The 20,372-nt window shown below is 32.8% G+C and overlaps 4 protein-coding genes across 7 annotated transcripts; 2 read left to right on the top strand and 2 right to left on the bottom strand.

Moving 5' to 3' along the window:
• The first annotated feature begins 70 nt into the window (after nt 1-70).
• Nucleotides 71-9,424, top strand: LOC114931433 (uncharacterized). Of its 3 annotated transcripts, none has more exons than XM_029303481.2 (11): nt 71-265; nt 340-607; nt 1,139-1,309; nt 1,455-1,564; nt 1,819-1,963; nt 2,033-2,236; nt 2,332-2,537; nt 2,682-2,992; nt 3,075-8,173; nt 8,268-8,320; nt 8,410-9,424. In XM_029303481.2, the coding sequence occupies exons 2-11, from the start codon at nt 565-567 to the stop codon at nt 8,509-8,511; spliced, it is 6,444 nt and encodes a 2,147-aa protein (XP_029159314.1). In that variant the 5' UTR covers nt 71-265; nt 340-564; the 3' UTR covers nt 8,512-9,424. The 3 variants fall into 3 exon arrangements, with proteins under 3 accessions (XP_029159314.1, XP_029159304.1, XP_029159295.1); XM_029303471.2 differs by having other exon boundaries at nt 1,455-1,588; nt 2,036-2,236; XM_029303462.2 differs by having other exon boundaries at nt 1,455-1,588.
• Nucleotides 9,425-10,070: 646 nt separating this feature from the next.
• Nucleotides 10,071-11,440, bottom strand: Ssb-c31a (single stranded-binding protein c31A). 2 transcript variants are annotated; one of them, XM_029301412.2, is made up of 4 exons: nt 11,357-11,440; nt 10,749-10,824; nt 10,474-10,675; nt 10,071-10,388 (listed from the first exon to the last, which is right to left on the bottom strand). In XM_029301412.2, the coding sequence occupies exons 2-4, from the start codon at nt 10,797-10,799 to the stop codon at nt 10,306-10,308; spliced, it is 336 nt and encodes a 111-aa protein (XP_029157245.1). In that variant the 5' UTR covers nt 10,800-10,824; nt 11,357-11,440; the 3' UTR covers nt 10,071-10,305. The 2 variants fall into 2 exon arrangements, with proteins under 2 accessions (XP_029157245.1, XP_029157250.1); XM_029301417.2 differs by lacking the exon at nt 11,357-11,440 and adding an exon at nt 11,146-11,303.
• A 360-nt stretch (nt 11,441-11,800) lies between these two features.
• Nucleotides 11,801-14,391, bottom strand: Fip1 (Factor interacting with poly(A) polymerase 1). Its single transcript, XM_029301406.2, has 4 exons — nt 14,191-14,391; nt 12,886-13,803; nt 12,419-12,765; nt 11,801-12,215 (listed from the first exon to the last, which is right to left on the bottom strand). The coding sequence occupies exons 1-4, from the start codon at nt 14,356-14,358 to the stop codon at nt 12,095-12,097; spliced, it is 1,554 nt and encodes a 517-aa protein (XP_029157239.2). The 5' UTR covers nt 14,359-14,391; the 3' UTR covers nt 11,801-12,094.
• Nucleotides 14,392-14,783: 392 nt separating this feature from the next.
• On the top strand, nt 14,784-20,065 carry ebo (exportin ellipsoid body open). Its single transcript, XM_029303492.2, has 16 exons — nt 14,784-14,970; nt 15,130-15,333; nt 15,417-15,608; nt 15,697-15,856; nt 15,948-16,204; nt 16,278-16,444; nt 16,514-16,820; nt 16,912-17,004; nt 17,135-17,303; nt 17,408-17,546; nt 17,643-18,001; nt 18,099-18,426; nt 18,724-18,921; nt 18,989-19,267; nt 19,446-19,611; nt 19,713-20,065. Exons 1-16 carry the CDS (start codon nt 14,968-14,970, stop codon nt 19,788-19,790), a joined length of 3,099 nt encoding a protein of 1,032 aa, XP_029159325.1. The 5' UTR covers nt 14,784-14,967; the 3' UTR covers nt 19,791-20,065.
• Nucleotides 20,066-20,372: the final 307 nt, after the last annotated feature.

The raw sequence follows: 20,372 nt of genomic DNA, 5'->3' as shown, positions 1-20,372 counted from the left end.
TTTGTTTTCAGCTATGCGAATTTCCATCTGTAATTTATGTCGTTCATGATGATCCATAGCGTTGCAAAATGGCGACGTCGTTGTCAAAAAGTTCGAATACAAGCGCGAAATATAAGTTTAAAAAACGAGAGGTTATTTTTCTCGAATTTTTTAATCATCGAGCTTTCTTGCGTTTTCATTAAATTCCCGTATTTCTGCGATGACACGAAATAAACCTCCGACGCGAGCGCGATGAAAAAAAACAACGAACGCGAAATTTCCAAACGTATGTATATAATAAATAAATGAGAAATAATATTGCTAAAACGTCGCGATAACAATGGTTTCGCTGCGTTTTAGGTTCAGCGAAGCGAGGAAACGAAGTGAATCTTGCGAAATCCGTCCAAGTCGAATTCGAGAAAACCAAAACTGTACGCCGTTGGTAGCAATGCACTACAAATGTTTGCCATTTATTGCTCGTTGTCTTGAGACGCAGTAGACGCCTCCGAAACATCCGTCTCGAGCCGCGATCAACGAGCGTCTCGATGTGGTTTTCTCGTGATTACGAAGCACCTCGAAGCGATTATGGAAGCACTACTGCCGTCTGAGATAGCTCGATTAGTTCTTGGTAAGATTTACTCTCGCAATTGAAATTGAAACTTTCGTAACCTTTTTTTCCGCGGGAACGCCATAATCCTTTTTCTACAAAGCTTTGCAACAAAGCTTCTGTGACCTCTTTGTCGATAATGTTTGACATATATGTGTGTTATACAATTAACAATTAACATAACTGTTTTATGTATGAAAAATACTCTTTTATAAGTGATCACTTTTTATACTTATTTCTACAACAATGCATTTTTTACTCTACTATAATGTTGCTATTTATTAAACATAAATTATATAATAATATAAATAAAGCTGTTTTTCAATAATGAGTCAGTAAATATGTTTGTTTTTTCTTATAAATATTTGTTTATCTAGATTTTGGATAGAGTAAGATGTATGTAAACAAAGTGTAGAAACACAAAATTAATGGAAACTTTTATGTCATATTTTTATACATTTAATTTTTATATTGTGCTATATTTAGTGTACTTGATAGTACATATTAGATCCAATTCAGTTAAAAATTAATTAGTGCATTTTCTGTTGCTAGGTTATTTGGAAGATCAAAAATGTACTGAGGCAGCCAAAATGTTTTTAGAAAAATCACCACATTTACAAGAATGTCGTACAGTACTTTCTTGTGGTAGGAGATTTAGCACCAGAGTTAATGGTTTAACATTTATGGACATTGTTGAAAAGTTTTCTGCCATTAGCACCATGAGTAAGTCTCTGTCAATTATCTTAACTTATGTTAAAATAGTAATAAAATAACAATTAAATAGATTTAATGCTACAAAATTTAAATTATACAGATATGTAAATGTATTGTGGTTTGATTTTATCTACATATATGCTGTTTGTTACAGTTCAAGAGCGCTTGAATAAAGTCACAGATTGCGAGCAGTTGAAGCATTGTGGAGATCTGATAGAGAAGCTCAAGTTCCTTGTAGAAGAGCCACGTGGCCAACGATTTGTTGTAAATATAAATGTACCTTCACAGGTAACTTATTATTGTCTTGGATTTCTATCAATATCTGTTCAATGTTCTAGATATAGAAACATCTTTGACATAATGAGATACTAATTTGACATAATAGATTTAATCTTGATTATTTTTGTTCTATTAACTAGAAATATATAGAAATTGTCATTGTACATTTGTGTAATTTGTAATCAAACATATATTTAGAGAGAGACACTTAAATTTTATAACATAACATTCTTTAATAGAGTAACACACAAACATCAAGTGGTTCACCTATTACTGCAAGCCATATGCGTAAAAGGCATAATAGTGAGAGGCATAACGAACGGATTAAACGCTATATTAAATCCCAATTAAACTCAGTACAACAATCTGACATACTGAGTCCCCGTATGTATCTTTTTATTTATTTATAATGCTTATGTAATATAAATCATTGATTACAATATTTTGATGTAGCAGCAAGTTGTCACAATATTGACACAATTCCATTGGAGAGTTTGCCTGGGAATGATCTATTAAAACAAACAGAATGCAGTAATATTTGTACAAATGAGAAAAGGGATGATAATATTACACAGGAATCTCAACATCAAGATAAAAATACTAGTATAAATAATATTCCCACGTGTAATAGGAACAATAGTATTCGTCTAAGTTCAGGTAATTGTAATAATAACTATTTATCAATTTATATAACAAACTGTTATATAAATTGATAGATAAAGTTAATATTTATTTATTTTCTTTCTTATAAGATGATGTCTCAAGTATACGAAGTTGTGAAATGGTTGATATCGATGATAAGAAAAAGGAAGAAAGTACCATAATTAATATGGTACCTAAACATACTACAGCCACAAGTACACAGGAATTGTTGAGTTTCTCTAGTACAGAGGTCCAAACTACTCTTCCTTATGAGATGTCAGAGTCAGAATCTAATGACGGACCTATTAATCTCAGTGTAAGTCTCTAAATAATATCAATTTATGCTTTTAATTCACACATAAACGCCGTAAAAAAAAAATATTTTCCAAATCAGACACTTATATAAAGACATAAAACGCTTTATGTTATTAAATGTATATTCCACTCATGTATATTCCAGATATTAACAAAAGAACTCTTGAATCGTATAGAATTACAAGAATGTATTGCGGAGAATATCAACAAAGCAATCATTCCTGCAGATTTATCTTTGAGGGATGAGAACTTGAATGAATCAATAGTTGGCGAGGGAAACACTTCGATATCCGAGCTAGATAATGCTATTAAATCGATTGTTGAAGCAACAGAAACCGATCCTGTATTTGAAAAATTTCTCGACGAATGCATTGGACCGCACAGACAGATGCAGATTGAGACTGATACATGCCCAGAGGATGATGGCGGAGAGCCAAGTCCAAGACCTCTTAATGAGTATGCATATATATTTTATTCTCGTCTTCTTAATATATCATTACAAATCATGAATACTCATGACATATCTTAACATTTTCAGAGTGCAAGAGAAACAAGTGGAAGTAGCTTTGGATAATGTTAGTTCACCAGAGCCAATGATAGTAGACACTAGGGTATCTACAGAAACCGATATAGTGGATGTTCCTCTGAAACACAGACTTCGCAGTTCTTCTAGACAGCAATATAACAGAACTGATGATGAAGTCGACAAAGTAAGAGATCAAGAGAAGGAGCAGAGCGCTTTGGAGGATCAAAATGCAGCCGCAGTGTTGAGTATCATAAATATTATTAATAACACATCTGATGATGATAAAAAGAGTCTTGATGATGCGAAAGAACCGATGGTCATGAATGATAATAACGGACAGAAGATGCAAACAATATCTGCAATAAATAAAAACGACGCAGTTCTAAAGCATCTTCCAGCATCAACAGATGTTCAAAAAACGAATAATGTTATATCATCTGCGAATAATAATGTACAACCTAAAATTAAAAAGTCCACAGTTAAACGATCAAAATCGACGACAAAACATAAACACGATCAAGCAATGATCAGCGATAATCAGCTCATGACTGAACGTGAAATTATGACGATGCCGACATTAATAGTGTGTTCGAAAGACGAGGTGGATAATCTTTTGATAAATCGCTCGTCGACCATTAAATCAACTTCAAATTCACGGTTTCTTCCGATCGCTCCGAAAGATCCAAACAGAATTGAGAAATCTGAAACTCTATACTTAAAGACAGTAAATGTAGCGCAGAAAGTACCGATCAAAACGCTACCGACCATAATGGAGAAACCAGATAATCCCGCAAATCAAGCGGAATTATTACAATCGACCAAGAAAAACACCAAAGTGAACAAACGATCGAAAACCGTACACGAAGCTGACGCGACGATACCTGTCGCTGCTAAACAACAGATATTAGATCATTCGGTAGAACCACCAACAATCTTACCAGCAGAAACTGGCAAGATTGTTGGTGAATCGATAACGCTTTATGGCAACGAAACCAACACGAAAACATCGTTGGACGGTGCTAATCTACCTATGATCAATCTAGAAGAAAATATCAGCTTGTCGCAAAGTGGACTTTCTCCATATTTAAAGTTCAGTTGTAGCAAAACGAACCAGAGTCACAATCTTTCGGATATTGATATAGCACCCATGATGGAAGACACGAGGAACATGAAGACAGCGAGTAATAGAAGCAACGTCGAACAACACTTGCCCAAAAGCACGGATATTATTACTAAACGCACGCCAAAGTCTCTGTTACAAAGTAGATCTAAAAATCATAGATTAAGCTTGTCCACCCCGCGCAAACGAAACGGTCACGTGAGAGCACTTGATTTTAGTACACCTACGAAAGCGATAGGTTCTAGTAGGAAGGCATCCGGAGACGGAAATGTTCAACTTTCGTCCGCGTCGGCGAAGCGTTTGAAATCCGTTTGCAGAACTTCGTTATTCAGATCGCCGTCGCTTTCGAATACTGTTCAGAAGCAGAAGAGTCCGGTAAAGGTCTGTCAGTCTTCTTACAGGATTCCGATAGCCACTAGAAGTCCCGCGCCCAAACTCATGGGCGGTTGGGATAAATGTAACGGTGTTGGTGTCATCATAGGCGAAGTATCTCCGCATGGAAGCACTAGCGCGTCCTGTTCGTCCTTTGAGGATAGAGCCATTCAACATAAATCGTCTAAAGCGTTGGTAGCGGAAAGTTGGGATGCTGATTTACGTAAAAGTGTACAATTGGATAAGAAGGATGAGACTGAGATTAAAATGACCGCGAAGAAGAAACGAGATGCCATCAATAAGAAGGATGATGCGATGCGTAAAAGGATTAAGTATAAATCACGCTCGCCAAAGAGCAAAAACAAGAAGAAGACCCGCAATAAACCGGAAGTAAACGAAAAGTCTAATTGCGACCCTGGAGATATCGATGAACCGGAAGAGGAAAATTTTCTTCGAGAAAACGTGAAAATCGCAGTAACGGAGCCACGAAATAACGAGAGAGAAAATACAACAAAGGTTACTATTAGTGCCGCAGATTCCATTACGAATAAACCTGATACAATTTCTCGATCGGCAGATATTAACGATACACCGATGAAAGTGGATTCTAGTACAAACGCGTCCAACAGCGATACAACAACTGAGAAGAAACCGGTGAAAAAATACGCACAATTGAAGACGATATCAACTAACTTAAGAAAGTCCGACAATGAAAATGAAAAGAACGCTCAAAGCAATTTGCAGATATCCGAAATATCGAGAATTTTATCCGCGGATAGCACGCAGCATATTTTACAGATCCCACTTGACATGATCAGTTTGGAGACGCCTAGAAAATTCGACAACATATCCGGTCCTCCACCGACACCGAGAGTGCTAAGTCCCGGTAGTCATGCCATCACGCCGTTCATCAAGATCAGCGAAGATTCTAGCAAAGTACGTAACAGTTTTATCACCACACCAGAATTCCCGATAACTCCAGGGGGAATGGCTATAACTCCGAAAGAAGAGACGACCAGGGATATCATAAAAAGGGGAGAGTACAATTCTCCATACTACAAACCCTCTTCTGAACAAACTGAACAAGATTCCGATTTATTAAAATCTAAAAGCATACAAGAGTCACCTATTCTTTCTTCGTCACACATAACATTACATTCGACGCACAATAGTCTGACTTCTGGTAATACTTATCAAACGTGTACTACCTCTAAACTGGAGATAACGCAATTCGAAGTGATCAAAGAGAATTTACCGAGGGAGGAAGCTATCAAGGAACTGAAAATCGCATCCAAAGATCTAGGAAGCACAGGGAAACTCGACAATTCCGTAGATCGGCATATGATACGAAGGAATGAGTTTAAAGATATAAGTGAATATCGCGAAACAATAATCGATGATCATTATGTCGCGGATTCCGCGGAGAATCACAGTTTATCCTCCGATACCTCATCATCATCGTCATCATCGTCTTCGTCATCATCCTCATCGTCGTCCACGTCCACCAGTTCGAATACGGACACCTCGGCAACGTGTTCGCCAAACTACGACAAAGTAAAGCCAAGTAAAGTGAGTTCAGACACCAGTAGCAATTCCGCGGAGAAGGGCATCGACGTGTCGAAAGATGCAAATCACGCGAAAGTTCCAAACGATGTAACGTGTAAAGAATTGGATATCTTATTCGAGGAGGAGGCTTCGCCGACGAAAGTGTTCGCGATCGTGAAAACTGACGACCAGATAGAGGCAACGTTGAAGGAGACCCCAGCTAAGGACGAGACCCTCTTGAACGAGGCCGATATTTCGGAAACGCCTAGCAGTTCGAAATGCGGAATAGAGTCCCTCACCAACTTGTCGACAAAGATATCGGCAATTATGACAGAAGACGAGAAGCAAATGAGGTCCAATCTCAAGCCAAAGAATAGTAATAAAATTCAAATGTTAAACAAATCGAGACTAAAGCCAAAGATAACGAATATACAATCTATTCAACCAGGCTCATCTGTCGTTGAGAAAAAATCGGATAAACACCGATTCGAACACGAGCAAAACGTATCTGTAAATGTTAAACTCATGCATAGGCAACAACTAGAAGAGAAACGACAACGTATGATCGCAAAGATTAAAGATAATCCAAAATCGAATCTCGCTAGTAAAGCGAAGCACAAGCGCATTTTAATCTCTGCCAATGGTCTGAAGAAGAGTACTCGATTTGGTAGAGGACAAAGAGGTACGCGACCAGCAGTAAAATATTCTCGTAAAATGTGCGTTAATGAAAATGTCGATAAGGATTCGAAACCATCGAATAATCTACAGGAAAATTCGACAATAAATACGATACAGAAATGCATGCCACAGAATCTTATAAATAAATGCGATAATGAAGAAGAGGTGAAGGATCAAATTGTTGGATCGAAAAATACAAATCCTGATATAACGAATTACAAAAATAATAGTAACGAACTATTATTCAATAATCATACGACGAAACAATCGTACAGAAATAATATCTGCGACTCGACGCTACTTGAAAATTTAATTGAAAATTGTAATAAAAAAGAAGCCGTACATAAAAATTTGTCGTCGAAAGATCAGAAGTGTACAAAGAAAAAATCAGATACTGAGGCAAAAACGACGGAAAAAAGTTGCGATATTAAGGATAATATTACTAAGGAAGAAGAGATATTCAAAGATAATAACATGCATGTCAAAATTTCGGAGAAAGAAATGAATCCTAATGAGAAATATATTACTGTACAAGAAATTCCAGATAAAATAAAACCGGAAATATCTGATCAAACGGAAGATAAGATGAAATTGCCGAAACAATTTTCAAATCATGTTGACAAGTCCGAATGTAACAAGATATTAAGACACAAAGTGGATCAAGTGAAACGTGATTTATTTAGCGACGAGGAAAATGATCACAGGACATCTTTGGCCAGCGCAAGCACGAAAAATAACAAAACTAAGAAAATCGCTGAAACTCCAAACCTTGTTGAAGTTTCAAATAAGAAAGCAAATGTCGAGAACCCTAAACAGGAATTATCGACCGTTCTTCAATGTCTGCAGTTGGTGCCAGCATGCAAAAATGAACACAATGATGAAAACCAAACTGGAAAGCAGGATGAAGAATTGGATGAATTTGAAAACCGAATGAATAGTGAATCACAGGCAGCTAATGTTAATAATTATAAAGCCGAGTATCACTTTGTATACGACGACAGTACGCCGGTCAGGAAAAGAAGAAGGAGATACAGCAGCCACGAGTTGCAGATCGAGATCAATTATGCCGATCTTTCGGATCCGAATCCCACTGAATGTATTAAAATAATGAGAGCCACAGAGTTTGAGGAAATATTTAATCTATCGCCGAAATCTAGGAAAGGAAGGCCAGTAACTAAGAAATTATCTGTCAAGAATGTAAAAGGTTGCAAGACAATCAAGGAGGAGTGTATTTTAAAAAATAGTACTGCGAAACCTTTGGCCACATCATCTCCTGTGGAGGAGGCATCACGAAGTAAAATGAAGAAAGTGATTATCAAGAGTGTCGCAACAAATAAAAATGATAATGATGTGCAAGCTGATTCAAAGAAAAAACAGCAAAAGCATCAAGAAAAAGGTAAGATTGCAAAATATTCTGTTATGCTCTGAATCAGATGAAAATGTAATTCTTCGTTAGAGAAATTAATGTTAAATATTTTACTATTTTTCAGATATTATCAAAAGTCGAAAAAGAAAACTATCAGAAACAAAAGAAACGAAACAGGTATAATTTATAAAAATATTATATCTTGAAGTTTGAAGTAAAATTATATAATACAATTGCATAAATTAAAAAAAAAATTTTTTCTTAAGGTTGAGAAGAAACCATGCACAACTGATCCGCAAATATTACTTAATAATTTGGATGATGCTCATCTGAATGAACTTTTATGTGCAGTTCATGGACCTGAATAAGTGCTCTCTTTTAGTATACTTTGGTATACTTTAGTATACTTTGGTATCGGTCAGTAATTCGTTCCTTGAGGTAAGAGGGGAATATACTCAGCAACAGTTGACCGATGGCTTTATTGACTCGATTTGATCACCGAAATTACTATAAGTTTGAGTTGATAAAAAACATATGCAACAAAAAAAATACATAAAATTTGAAATATTTTTGAAAAAGTACAATATTTTATAATTTAAAATTATTCCAATATTTCTAATTTAATATATTTACACATACATTTATATGTATATACATATATGTATATACATATATGTATATATGTATTTATGTATTTACATAAATAAAATATAAATTATATTAATATATTTACATAAATAAAATATAAATTATATTAATATATTAGATATCGTTATATATTATACGTATAATGTATAATTTATATTGGCATAATGTTATTTCTTGTCTTTTGTGATAAATCTCGTGCGATTAATCCAACATAGTATATTTCGACGATCGAGTCGCGCGCGATCAATATTAATAAATCTACACCACTAGTTGACCGCTACCGGATATACTTCTGTTTCCTTTTCCTTGAAGGGAACAAATTATTGACCGCAAGTGTATAATATGTACATTACGAGAAATGTAAATATTGTCATCTTTTTTACGTAATACTATTGCTAATTATTTTCTATTTTTATACTGTACATAATGTTAGAATATTTTATTACATCGACAGTTACTATTAGATTTAATATTTTTATAATCTTTTAATTTTAACATAGTGTTTTTGTACATGATTATATGAAGATGAATATTATAGTATTATATCGTATAATTAATCACGCGTTTGTTTCTGTAATTGATTAAAGATTTGCACATGCGAAAATACTTTTTTTAAATACTTTCTTTTTTAATACCGAGTTTTTAATTTGTGTAATAAATATTTTTATTTTTCTAATTTAAAAAAAGTACTTAGTTTTATATTTATAATTATATTATTAAATAAGTGCAAAAATGTAAATATATAATGCACAATATAAATTAAATGCATTGTATATATTATACATATATATAGATATACATATATAGTGAGAGAAATTATTATAGGTAATAAGTAGATACTCTGTATGACACATTTAAGACAGCTTGATATCTAGATTATATTTCTAATTGACAATATTCATTAAGTTTTATTTTGTTTACTTTATGATACTGTATAAAACTTATGTTAATAATTTATGGTAAATGTATTATTTATATTATAATGTATATGTATATATACAATAATAGTTAATAATTTAATTAAAGAAAAAAAGAGGGAACAAAGTGGTTTTTGTTCTAACAGAAATATAGTTGTGTATATACATATTTTTATGATAAAAAGTACATCACACTATATAAAATTGAAAAATTTTTATATTAAAATATAAAAATGAAATATAACCAAGTTTATGAAATTTTTCAGATGTAATATGTTACTAACATTTTTTTAAATCTTTACATTATATTTCTTTCATCGATGAATATAAAAGAATGTAAGGAAGAATATAAAATCTGAATATAAAAGAAAATATTTTATTTCTTACAAACCAGCAATAAATGTTATTTTTTTTTCTTAAACACACAGATACATTTTTAAATAATATTACATTTTATGTAGTTTTATTTTCTTATCTATGTATAGTTTAACTGAAAATGTTCACTAATTATTTGAACTTTTTTTTGAAAATTCTAACACATTGGATAGAAAAACAAATATAAAAGAAACACTTTAGAGATGAAGAAAAAACAAAATTCTAACACTTGGATTTTGCCACATTATCTACCTCTTCCACGACAGACATAAATTTTCGCCATTGTTGCAAATTTAAGCATATTCCTATAAAAAAATTAAAATAGAAATTAAATATTTTTTTGACTAATAAAATTAGGTCAATTTTATTAAGTTTGTAAAGAAATATTACCTTTTTTACCAGGTTTCAAATCGCCATCTTTGTCATAATACATTTCTCGAATATCTACGTAATATTTGCCTCTAAAATCCCTCACTGTCACTTGTCGATTGTTGCCCAAATCCCAGACAGTATTTTCGTCTTCCTTTTTTGGCTTTTTTGTTGCTGGTTTATCCTCTTCGGCCTTTTGTTTCCTTTTACTTGACTTTACTTCCTACATAAAAAAAAATACAATATAAGCACAAAACAAAAATTACAAAATTTTATTAATATTAAAAATAATATACCTCCTCGCTGCTGTCATCACTGTCAGACAGGTATTCCTTTGATTTTGGCATCTTCGGTTTAAAAGATCAACAGAACCTTTAAAAAAATTCAAATTTATTGTTGATTATTAAGGTCATTAATTTAAATACACGTACAAAAATAGATTCTTAAAACTGATTTTAATTTTCGACATATTTTACATTGTTACTTAATGTTTTACATTAAATAATTTGGTTCAAAAAAAGGAAAAATTAATGTTTTTATAAGAAAAACCTATTTTATTTATATACATTAAGGCTCGTCTACATAGGCAGTAAGCAATTCAGAGTAGAATAAGCAGAAATGGGATTTGCCTATTTCGTCGAAAGTAGCAAAATGAACAAATCTCATTTCGTATTGCTTATTCTTACTACTTACTGTTATTGTAGACCACGTTTTATGTATAAGAGCAGAGATATATAACCTAAATTTTGCGATTGCGTTTTCGTAAGACGAATTGATCAATATTTAAAAAAAAATTCACATATTATAATTACAAAGAAAAAGCGTAATTAAACACTTCGTTATCGCATATTTTAAGTTATAGTAATGTTATAAAATCAGAGATATAATCTAAAAAATAATATACCAGCTTTTTTTCAGGCGAAGTCCAGATTTTTCTTTTTGTGTCAAGTAATGTCGCGCATGCGCACTTTGTGCAGTTCGATCGCGTAGCAGACGCTATAGTAGAAGCTGCGTCCGCTTTGACGCTTTCAGCGCTATAAGCATCTTCTGTTTTCGTTGTATATTGAATAAAATTTTACAATAAAATTTTATACCAATTTATATACGTTTATATGCGATTTCCTCGATTTTTAATGATTTAAATTTTTTATTCCAAATTTTTCAAAAATGTCTTACCAATTTTGTGTATATAGTCTTGATATTGATAAAATTTAATTTATCAAAAAAGATCTCTTTTATTATGATTATCATCCTTACTTCTCTCTCAGAGATTACACAAAAATTCGAGTGCAAAAATACAATAAAATAAAAAATATCTTACGAGCTTTCTATAAAACGAAGCAAAATCTTGATCTTCTTGATTTGCAAATCTTTAATTTACTACAAATCTAATATACTTTTATTGTTTCTATTAATAACTTAAAAATTATTCCTAACACTTCTGCAAGCGTTGGTACATAATATTTTTCAGCTTGTGTATCTTATAAATAGCTTCGCACAATTGTATTAATGCTTGTATTTTTTGGAACAATAGTCGGTATATTATCTGATTTTATGACAAATAATCACTTAATTCTATTGCAATGCGTCCTGTAATACAAGACACACTGTAAATTAACGTAAGATACACATATACACACATTTATTCGCTTTCTTCTTTAGAACGTTCTCTATCCGAGCGTCTAGATTTCTTCTTACGTCGACTTGGACTACGTGATCTAGATTTATGTCTACGAGAACGCGATCGCGATCGATGTCGATGCCTGAAAATCATGAAAATCATATATATTACAATATTGCATAGATATATATTATACATTATAATATTATGTATTATTTATAATATTAAAATTTATATATTTTACATATATATAATATATAATATTAAATATAAAAAATATAATATATAAAATATATATTATATATAATATATAATATAATGTTAACATTCTAGAAAAAAGTTTACCGATCCTTATGACGATACTGGGATCTAGACCTATCACGCTCTCGATCCTCATCTCGTGTCATCGAATCTCTGTCTCTATCACGATCTCTCATCATAGAATCTTTCTCTCTGTCGCGATCACGATCTCTATCCTTGTCTCTGTCCCTGTCTCTGCCCATGGAATCCAGTTCTCGATCTCTATCCCTATCTCTGTCTCGTTCCCGATCTCTTCCGTCCCGCTGATCACGCTGTTGTATTAAGGGTGGAATGGATGTTGGTGGAACCATGGTAGGTATCGTCTTAGTTCCCATGTCTTTGTCGTCTTCACCTTCGGTCATTGGGATTGCCAGATTTGTTGGCTGCCATGTCTAAAAAGAGGTCAAAAAGTGAGCGATATTTTTACGAATATATATATATATATATATTAAGTATATTTTCTTCAATATTATATAACTTTTCAGACAATTTACATAAAGCTATTCTCTTACCGGATCATTACCCCACTGATTGTCCTGCGTAGGTTCATAACTCTGATAATATGGATCCGCTTCCGGCATGTAAAACGGCGCTGGTTCTCCAGCGTATCCCGGTGGAGGCATATCAAACGGTGGTGGTATTCCTGCTCCAGGAGGCGGTACAGTCATATCGGGAAAACCTGGTTTTCTCGAATACTCCCTTCTATCGGCGGTCATGACTTGTATGACATTTCCTTTCGGCGGAGATTTGTCCAGATTTCTTCGGGAAGCTAAACCAGAACTTCCAATGACGTCTATAGTCCCTGCCATCTTTCGTCCTGGTGGTGGACCTGCCCTCTTAGGGCCCATAATACCAGAGTATTTACTGTTATCATTGGTTATCGCCACTTGAGGTACCCTCATGCTGTTAGGATTACCACTGCCACCTCCTGCATTCAAGATTAACCCCACTCCTGATTCGCTGCGCATTCGTTTCTGACGTTCACAATACGCCCTCCAGGTCTCTTCATTGAAACCATAGTTGAAGTAATCCGTGATATCTGCACCAGGCTGTCTCCAAGGTTTATCCTCCAATTGATCCAAATTATATTCATGAGCTGGTATCCCGTTGATAACTCCAATAGTTTCAAATTCATCTATACTGAATTTTCCTGGCTGTTTGCTCAATTTATCCGGTACACCAGACGCATTGGTCAAAAGTCCTCCTCTCTTGATATTTAAGCTGCCATATGCTGGGGTAGATTTGATATCTCCAATCACAACATGTACATCATCATCAGAGTCAGAGTCACTGGCTGCTTCGCCATCCTCTTGACTAGAAGCTTCTCTAGTCCCATTTTTACTTGCATCTGCATTATTCTCTTCCTGTACATTATTCAATGAAGAGGATTCTTCAATACCACCAACAGGGGAGCTAACACTCTCTTGCATCTGTAGAAATAAATGTATGTAAATATTTTAAGAACATATCAAAGTGTATACGAAAGGGATAAAACATATGAAAAAAATAAAAGAGAAATAACACATAATTCGTACACAAGCTGTAGTTCATTAATCAATTTATGGTATAATTTTTCTTTTATTTATATACTAATGTAATTGTTTATTGCACTAAACACATTACACATTGGATTGTATTACTCTATTAAAATGTGCAAATTAAAAAAAGAATGTATAGAAAATATTGTAGAGCTTCAAAATTAAAATAAATATAATTAAAGAATCTTTCTAAATTTGAACATATCTTCAAGTGTTTTTTTTTTGTGAGAAAAATTAAATTATAACGAATAATTGAGAGAGGTTATGTCATGCGTCTACCTCGGGCGGGGTTTCATTAATTCCCTCGATTTTATGCTCCTCTTCAGATTGAGATTTCTCTTGACTTTTGATCGAATCATTTTGCTGACTTTCCGATTGTATATTAGCGTATTCCTTTCCATCGGCGGAATCTCCGTACAACCACTGATCCTCGTTTTCGTCCGCCATTTTTCCTTATTTTCTTTTGACAAGCACGTTGCACGCCTTTTTGACACGGAGCATATAATCATTATAGATGGCCAATCCGTACATATTTATTCTAGAATCGTAGAAATAATATTATAATAAAATATAATAATATAATATTATTAATATTATATAATAATATAAATAAAATATTATATAATAAAAAATTATTATTATAATTATAATATAATAATAATAATAATAATGATGATGATGATGATGATGATGATTAATAATTATAATAATCACATAATATATATATTATAAATATTATTTTTTAATATTATTTCTAGGGAGTCTAATTTATATTTGCTAGATAAGCAAGAAGCTGATTGGCTCCCTGTTTCATTTCGTAAAAAATCCTAAAGGAGAAAATCCTTAAGTTGGCAGCACTGATTAAATGTCCGTCGAAGAAGAGACATGCTTCTCTCGATTGTACATATCAATGGTCTTGACGGGTTTGATTGACGGACCGATCTCAATTAGTCAATTTAAAATGACGTCTGTCAAGTGAAGAGAAATCTTCTTTCTCTTTCTTTTATATATTTATATTGCATTTTCAGCGACACAATACTTTTCACAGAGGCTATCATGGTAAGAAATTATAAGTAATCTTTCTCGTATCCGCGAGACAAAATTGGTCCATGATCTGACAGAGTCTGCATCTTGACGTTTCGTCTCTTTGCGCTAGATTGATGTATAAAAATAAAAATATTGATAAAATTTGTGCGTAAAATATATAATTTTTTTTAGGACGACGATGCAGCTGCATTGCAGAATCTGGAACAGCTCATGACAGAATTTTTCTCTCCGGAAACGACCAACGAAAGAAAACGCATGATCGAACGTAGTTTTCAAGAATTCGCCGCGCAAATTGACTCCTGGAAACCGTGTTTGCATTTCTTGTCCTCTACAAGCAATCATTATGTCAGTATGTTTGCTCTGTCCACTCTGGAGGTAAGTGTGTAATATCATTTTGTATGGAATAGTGACTTTCTCTGATATGATCTTCTCTGATTTAATCTGAATTATTTACATAGACAACTATAGGAAGACGATGGCCCATTCTTCCATGGGAGGATAGGGCTCTTACAAGATCTACTTTGTATACATTATCATTAGAAAGAGACGTAGCGCCTTTTGTAAGGAATAAAGTAGTGAAATTGGTAGTGGATATAGCAAGACACGACTGGCCACATTTCTATCCTGATTTTTACTCCAACATTTTACAGGTTTATATAAATGAAATTTTTTAAATCTTCTCATACAAATGAGTTGCAGTTAATTAGGCTGTATAATATTGTCTAATTTTTATCATAGCTATTAGATCACAAACATACAAGATTGTTGGGACTTGTGTATTTGAGAACAGCTTCAGAGGAATTAGCCACACCGAGGGAAGATCTGCCAATGCACAGAAAAAGTGAACTGTTCAGATTACTGAGTTCACAAGTGCCTCTGACTTTGGATACACTTACAAGTATAATTGATATCATTGGAATTTAGATTGTATGTTATAACATTATATAACATTATATTAATAATTTTATCTTTTTCTTTTGTTATGCTAGTTCTTTTAAAAGAGACTACAAAATTACAAAGTCGTTCTGGAACTGTTACACCACCTCCATCACCTACCAGTGGACAAAGTATCGCACCTGCGCGTACAGTATTAGATGTTGAGGGATTGGCAACTGGCACCAGTGAAGTTTGCACAGCTACCCTTGAAGTTTTAGCACATTTATTTAGTTGGATAGATCTATCAAGCAATATCTCTGCTAATTTATTGGATGCTGTTTTTTCTTGTGCTAAATATTATGATGCAATGGTAAGAGATTTTCACAAGATTGCATCTCTATATGTATTACCAGAAAGAAAATAATTTGTCCCTGTTTTGATAGAATGGTAAACAAATAGAAATGGCTGTTCAAGCTTTGACAACGATTAATGAGCTTTTATATAGACCACTTTGCTCGCCTGATGCAACTGACACATTGTTGTTGGAAATATTTCAAAATGGTGTTGGTTTATTTCAATTAATGGAACGTCTAGATTCTATAGAGGAAAGGTATGTGCACCTAGAAGAATTTGTGATATTTTCAAGATTATATTTGCAAAATAAAATGTGTTCTTTCAGCTATATGGAGAAAATGACAGAGTTTTTACAATTATTTGTAACAAATCATCTAAAGAGAATGGAATCGAGCTCAAAATTTCCAGTAAATACATTATTAGAAGTATTGTGCCATCACACATTCCAACAAGCTTCTACCGTAAACGGTTATTTGCGTTGTTTAGACGTTTGGACTACACTTTTGGAAAGTACACAGTCGCGATATTCTGCTGTTGCATTAGCCCTCGCGGAACGGATCTTACAAAAAATGAGTTTTAAATTTAATGCTCGGGTATTAAGGGATCTCGATACGGAAAGTTTAGATGAGAATGTAGGTATAAATCTTTTATATATATATATAATTTAAATCAGAGATTATATATTAAATGTTTCATTAAATTTTACAATTTTTATTTTTACAGGAGGAAACAGAATGGCAGCATTTTCTGAGATGCAATGTAGAATGTTTAGCAAAAATTGCCGACATCTCACCTGCTCCAGTATTTACACTATTGGTAATTTATAATGTATTATGTTATCTGTGTGTTGTAATATAATTTATAATGTGTTATAATATATCTTATATGTATTTTTATATATGATAATATTAATATTATTAATATTGAGAGAGAATGTATTTTTCAGTATCGTTCATGGAGAGAAGGATTAATTATTTTCGGGGAATTAGGCGCTGCCATTGCCAATGGCCAAGTTATTTTACTAAATGACACAGAAGCATCAAACGTACATGCTCATTTGAGAGATCTTGCATCAACTACACAAGCTTTGACCAGGCTATATTCTCTTTTTATCGGTAAACTATTGCAAAATATTGGAAATATTGCGAGTAATTTTATTAATTTTTATTTTGTGCGAATAATGTAATAAATTATCTATATCGATTATTTATATCGATAGGAGATCAAACAAATGTTGATCAAGCTTTAGCTGAGGAAGTTGTATCGCAAACTCTAGATGCGTGTATATTCGCAAGAGATAATCAATTATATAAAGCGGCACTTCAACCAGCTGCCATCGTAATAGATCTTATAGAAGTGTAAGTTCTTAGCTACATTTCTTACATATTTTTTTAAGTATAAGAACGATTGATATATTCATATGTAGGCACTTATATCTTTATTTGCGCTATTAGACATTCACAGCTTTTGGCTTCTCTTCAAGCATGGTGTCATTGGATAGTCGGAAAACCAGAAAAGACAAAGGAAGCACTCTGTCAGCGTTGCATCGATTCATGCATTTGGGCAACAACATATACCGCGTCCTGTGATCATTCACCTCCTGTAAATCTTGTCCATTCCGCTGTTCATCTTTTTCAAAGCATTACCGCCATTTTAAAACCAATCCTGTGGGACCAACCGATTTTTAGGAATTTAATTTCCACGGGCACGTATCCGTACTTGAAGCCAGATACAATTAAAGTTCTGCGAAGAGCATTGATAAACGGAATTATATTACCACCTGGTGATGCAGCAATAAGGCAAAGATTATTGGGTGAGCTATTAGATTATTAAATTTATTATTGATATAAAACGCCTACTATACAGTTTTTGTTTTTATGAAAAAAGTATATAAAAAAAATTGTATTTAGGTACTATGATATTAGCCTTGTCTGCACCTTTGGGTATGCAAGGGCAACCAATGCCTTTAGAATCGACAATTTCGATTGCAGTAATGCCATTGACTCAATTACTAGAAGATTGCGCATCTTCGTCTACGACTATAAAAAAAATGTTACACTCATGTTTGGAATCAATCATAAATAGGACATTGGAGTTATTATCTTATGTTATTAGATGTCAGATTATATGTGAAGTGTTACTTGGCTTTCTACACTCAGCATTTTCAGTATTACAACAACAATTAGGTCCCGAATTTATGCAAAATGCTGTTCAAGGCATGCTGCAACTTTACACCAGGTTTGTATAAGATATGACATTACACAGGCAGAAATATTATTTAATATTATTTAATCAAGATGCAAGCAGATTACATCATCCTAGTTTTCTTTATTAAAATTTTCTCCAAAGAGTTTTCACAATGAAAATCAAGCTTTCTTATTTTTTTTTTTGTGAGTAATAGAGGAAAAAATTACATTATTATTATGTCAATTATATATACATATATATTTTCATGAAAATTATATTTTCTGTTGAAAAAATTATATTTTCAAGAATTGAAGTGTTTTAACAGAGCATAAATTGATTCATTTACAGGGAAAACATTTCTGCTGGTCCTGCATTAGATCAGTTATTAGAAATTTTGATACTCGTTGTATCAGCACCCAGCAATGCATTTAAAGCATTTGTTCCTTCTGTAACAAATCTGTGTTTAGGTCAGGTATGGCCTGCTGTTGGAAACAACCTAAGTGCTCATCCAGATACAACATTAGTTTTATTGAAACTCTTTCATAGGTAACGTATTAATAGCATATTTTTATTCCTAGTTTAAACATTTTTTCACAAAATTATTAATTTTTAGTATTCTTATGCATCGATGGCAATATTTCTATAATACTTCGGTATTGCGTACTCTTGGGCATCCCGATGAAGAGGAATTTGTCGAGCATAAAGAAGAATTAGTGGCAATTTTAGAGGCATTTGGTCAAGCTCTACTTCAATCGGACGTCAATATATTCCGACAGAGCTTGCAGAGCCTCGAGCAGTTAAATATCAGGTGGCGACTTTATCAACGAGCTATATTCAAGGTTCATCTTCTCGAGAGATTTTTGATGGCATTGTTCACAGTTTTATTTCAACAGTAAGTATTATATTTCAATTATAGTATAATACAATAAATATAGTATAATATATATATTATTTTTTTAAGTATAGTATATTATCGTATAGTATAGTATTAGTAATATTATCTACCAATAAATTTTTATTATTTATATATTTATACTTAGAAAATATATAATACTCTTAAATTTTTATAGGTCTCACAATTTACTAGCGGATGAAATAGCCGTCGCTATTCACAGTTTAGCATCTGTCAACATAGGATGGTTCTTTGGCCATTTTTTGCCAACATTCTTGGCAACTTGCGAAGGCGTAGACGATATGCAGAGAGCCACGTTATTAGGAAACTTTGATAAATCCACAGTGTGTTTAATCATTAGCATTTTTTTAATATAAAAAAATATAAGTATAAATGTAATACATGCGCGATAAGAATAGTCACTTAGAACACACTTTTTTTTTAGGATCAACCAACTCTGACAAGATCAGTTCTTCAGCTTATTTCGGACTTAAGATGTTATCAGCTGTGCCGACCGGGCTGAAACGCAAATTAGGGTGAAATTTGTAATTTAAAATTTCTCAAGAATTTTACACTGGCATTTAATGAAAGCATTTTTATCAATCTCTTTGGTATGTGCCTCAAAGGGATACAGATACAAGAGACTTTAATCATAGAACCAAAAAAGACAAGAGACCTTTTATAAACGTTTACTGTTCTGTGTATATCACTGCCATACCATCCTTTTGTGATGTTGTAAATGCCATTATATTGCGAGTAAAGCATGTCTTTTTATATAAAAGTCTATAATCGCTTATATTTTTCAGTATTTCTCTAAATGTCTACCATTTATCTCTTTATGTCTTCTATTTTTTATAGAGGTATGTAGGTGTAATATATGTATTGATAAAAATTGTAGCAAAAAATAATACTATTTATTATTGTTTATTGTTTATTACAAATTATAAGAAAATTGTTAAAAACATGCTATTCATTACATATATTATTAATGAATTTAGATACATTATTTTTAACAGAAAAATTTTATGACAAATACATTTAATTTTTATTATTATTTGTTTTTATTGTTGATATATTCATATACCATAAAATAATCACGTTTGTA

This window comes from Nylanderia fulva, unplaced genomic scaffold (assembly GCF_048542155.1).
Source record: "Nylanderia fulva isolate GAGA-0341 unplaced genomic scaffold, ASM4854215v1 Scaffold23, whole genome shotgun sequence".
NCBI classification, from domain to species: domain Eukaryota; kingdom Metazoa; phylum Arthropoda; class Insecta; order Hymenoptera; family Formicidae; genus Nylanderia; species Nylanderia fulva.
Note: the sequence above shows the minus strand (reverse complement) of the source record. Positions and strands in the feature narration are given on the sequence as shown.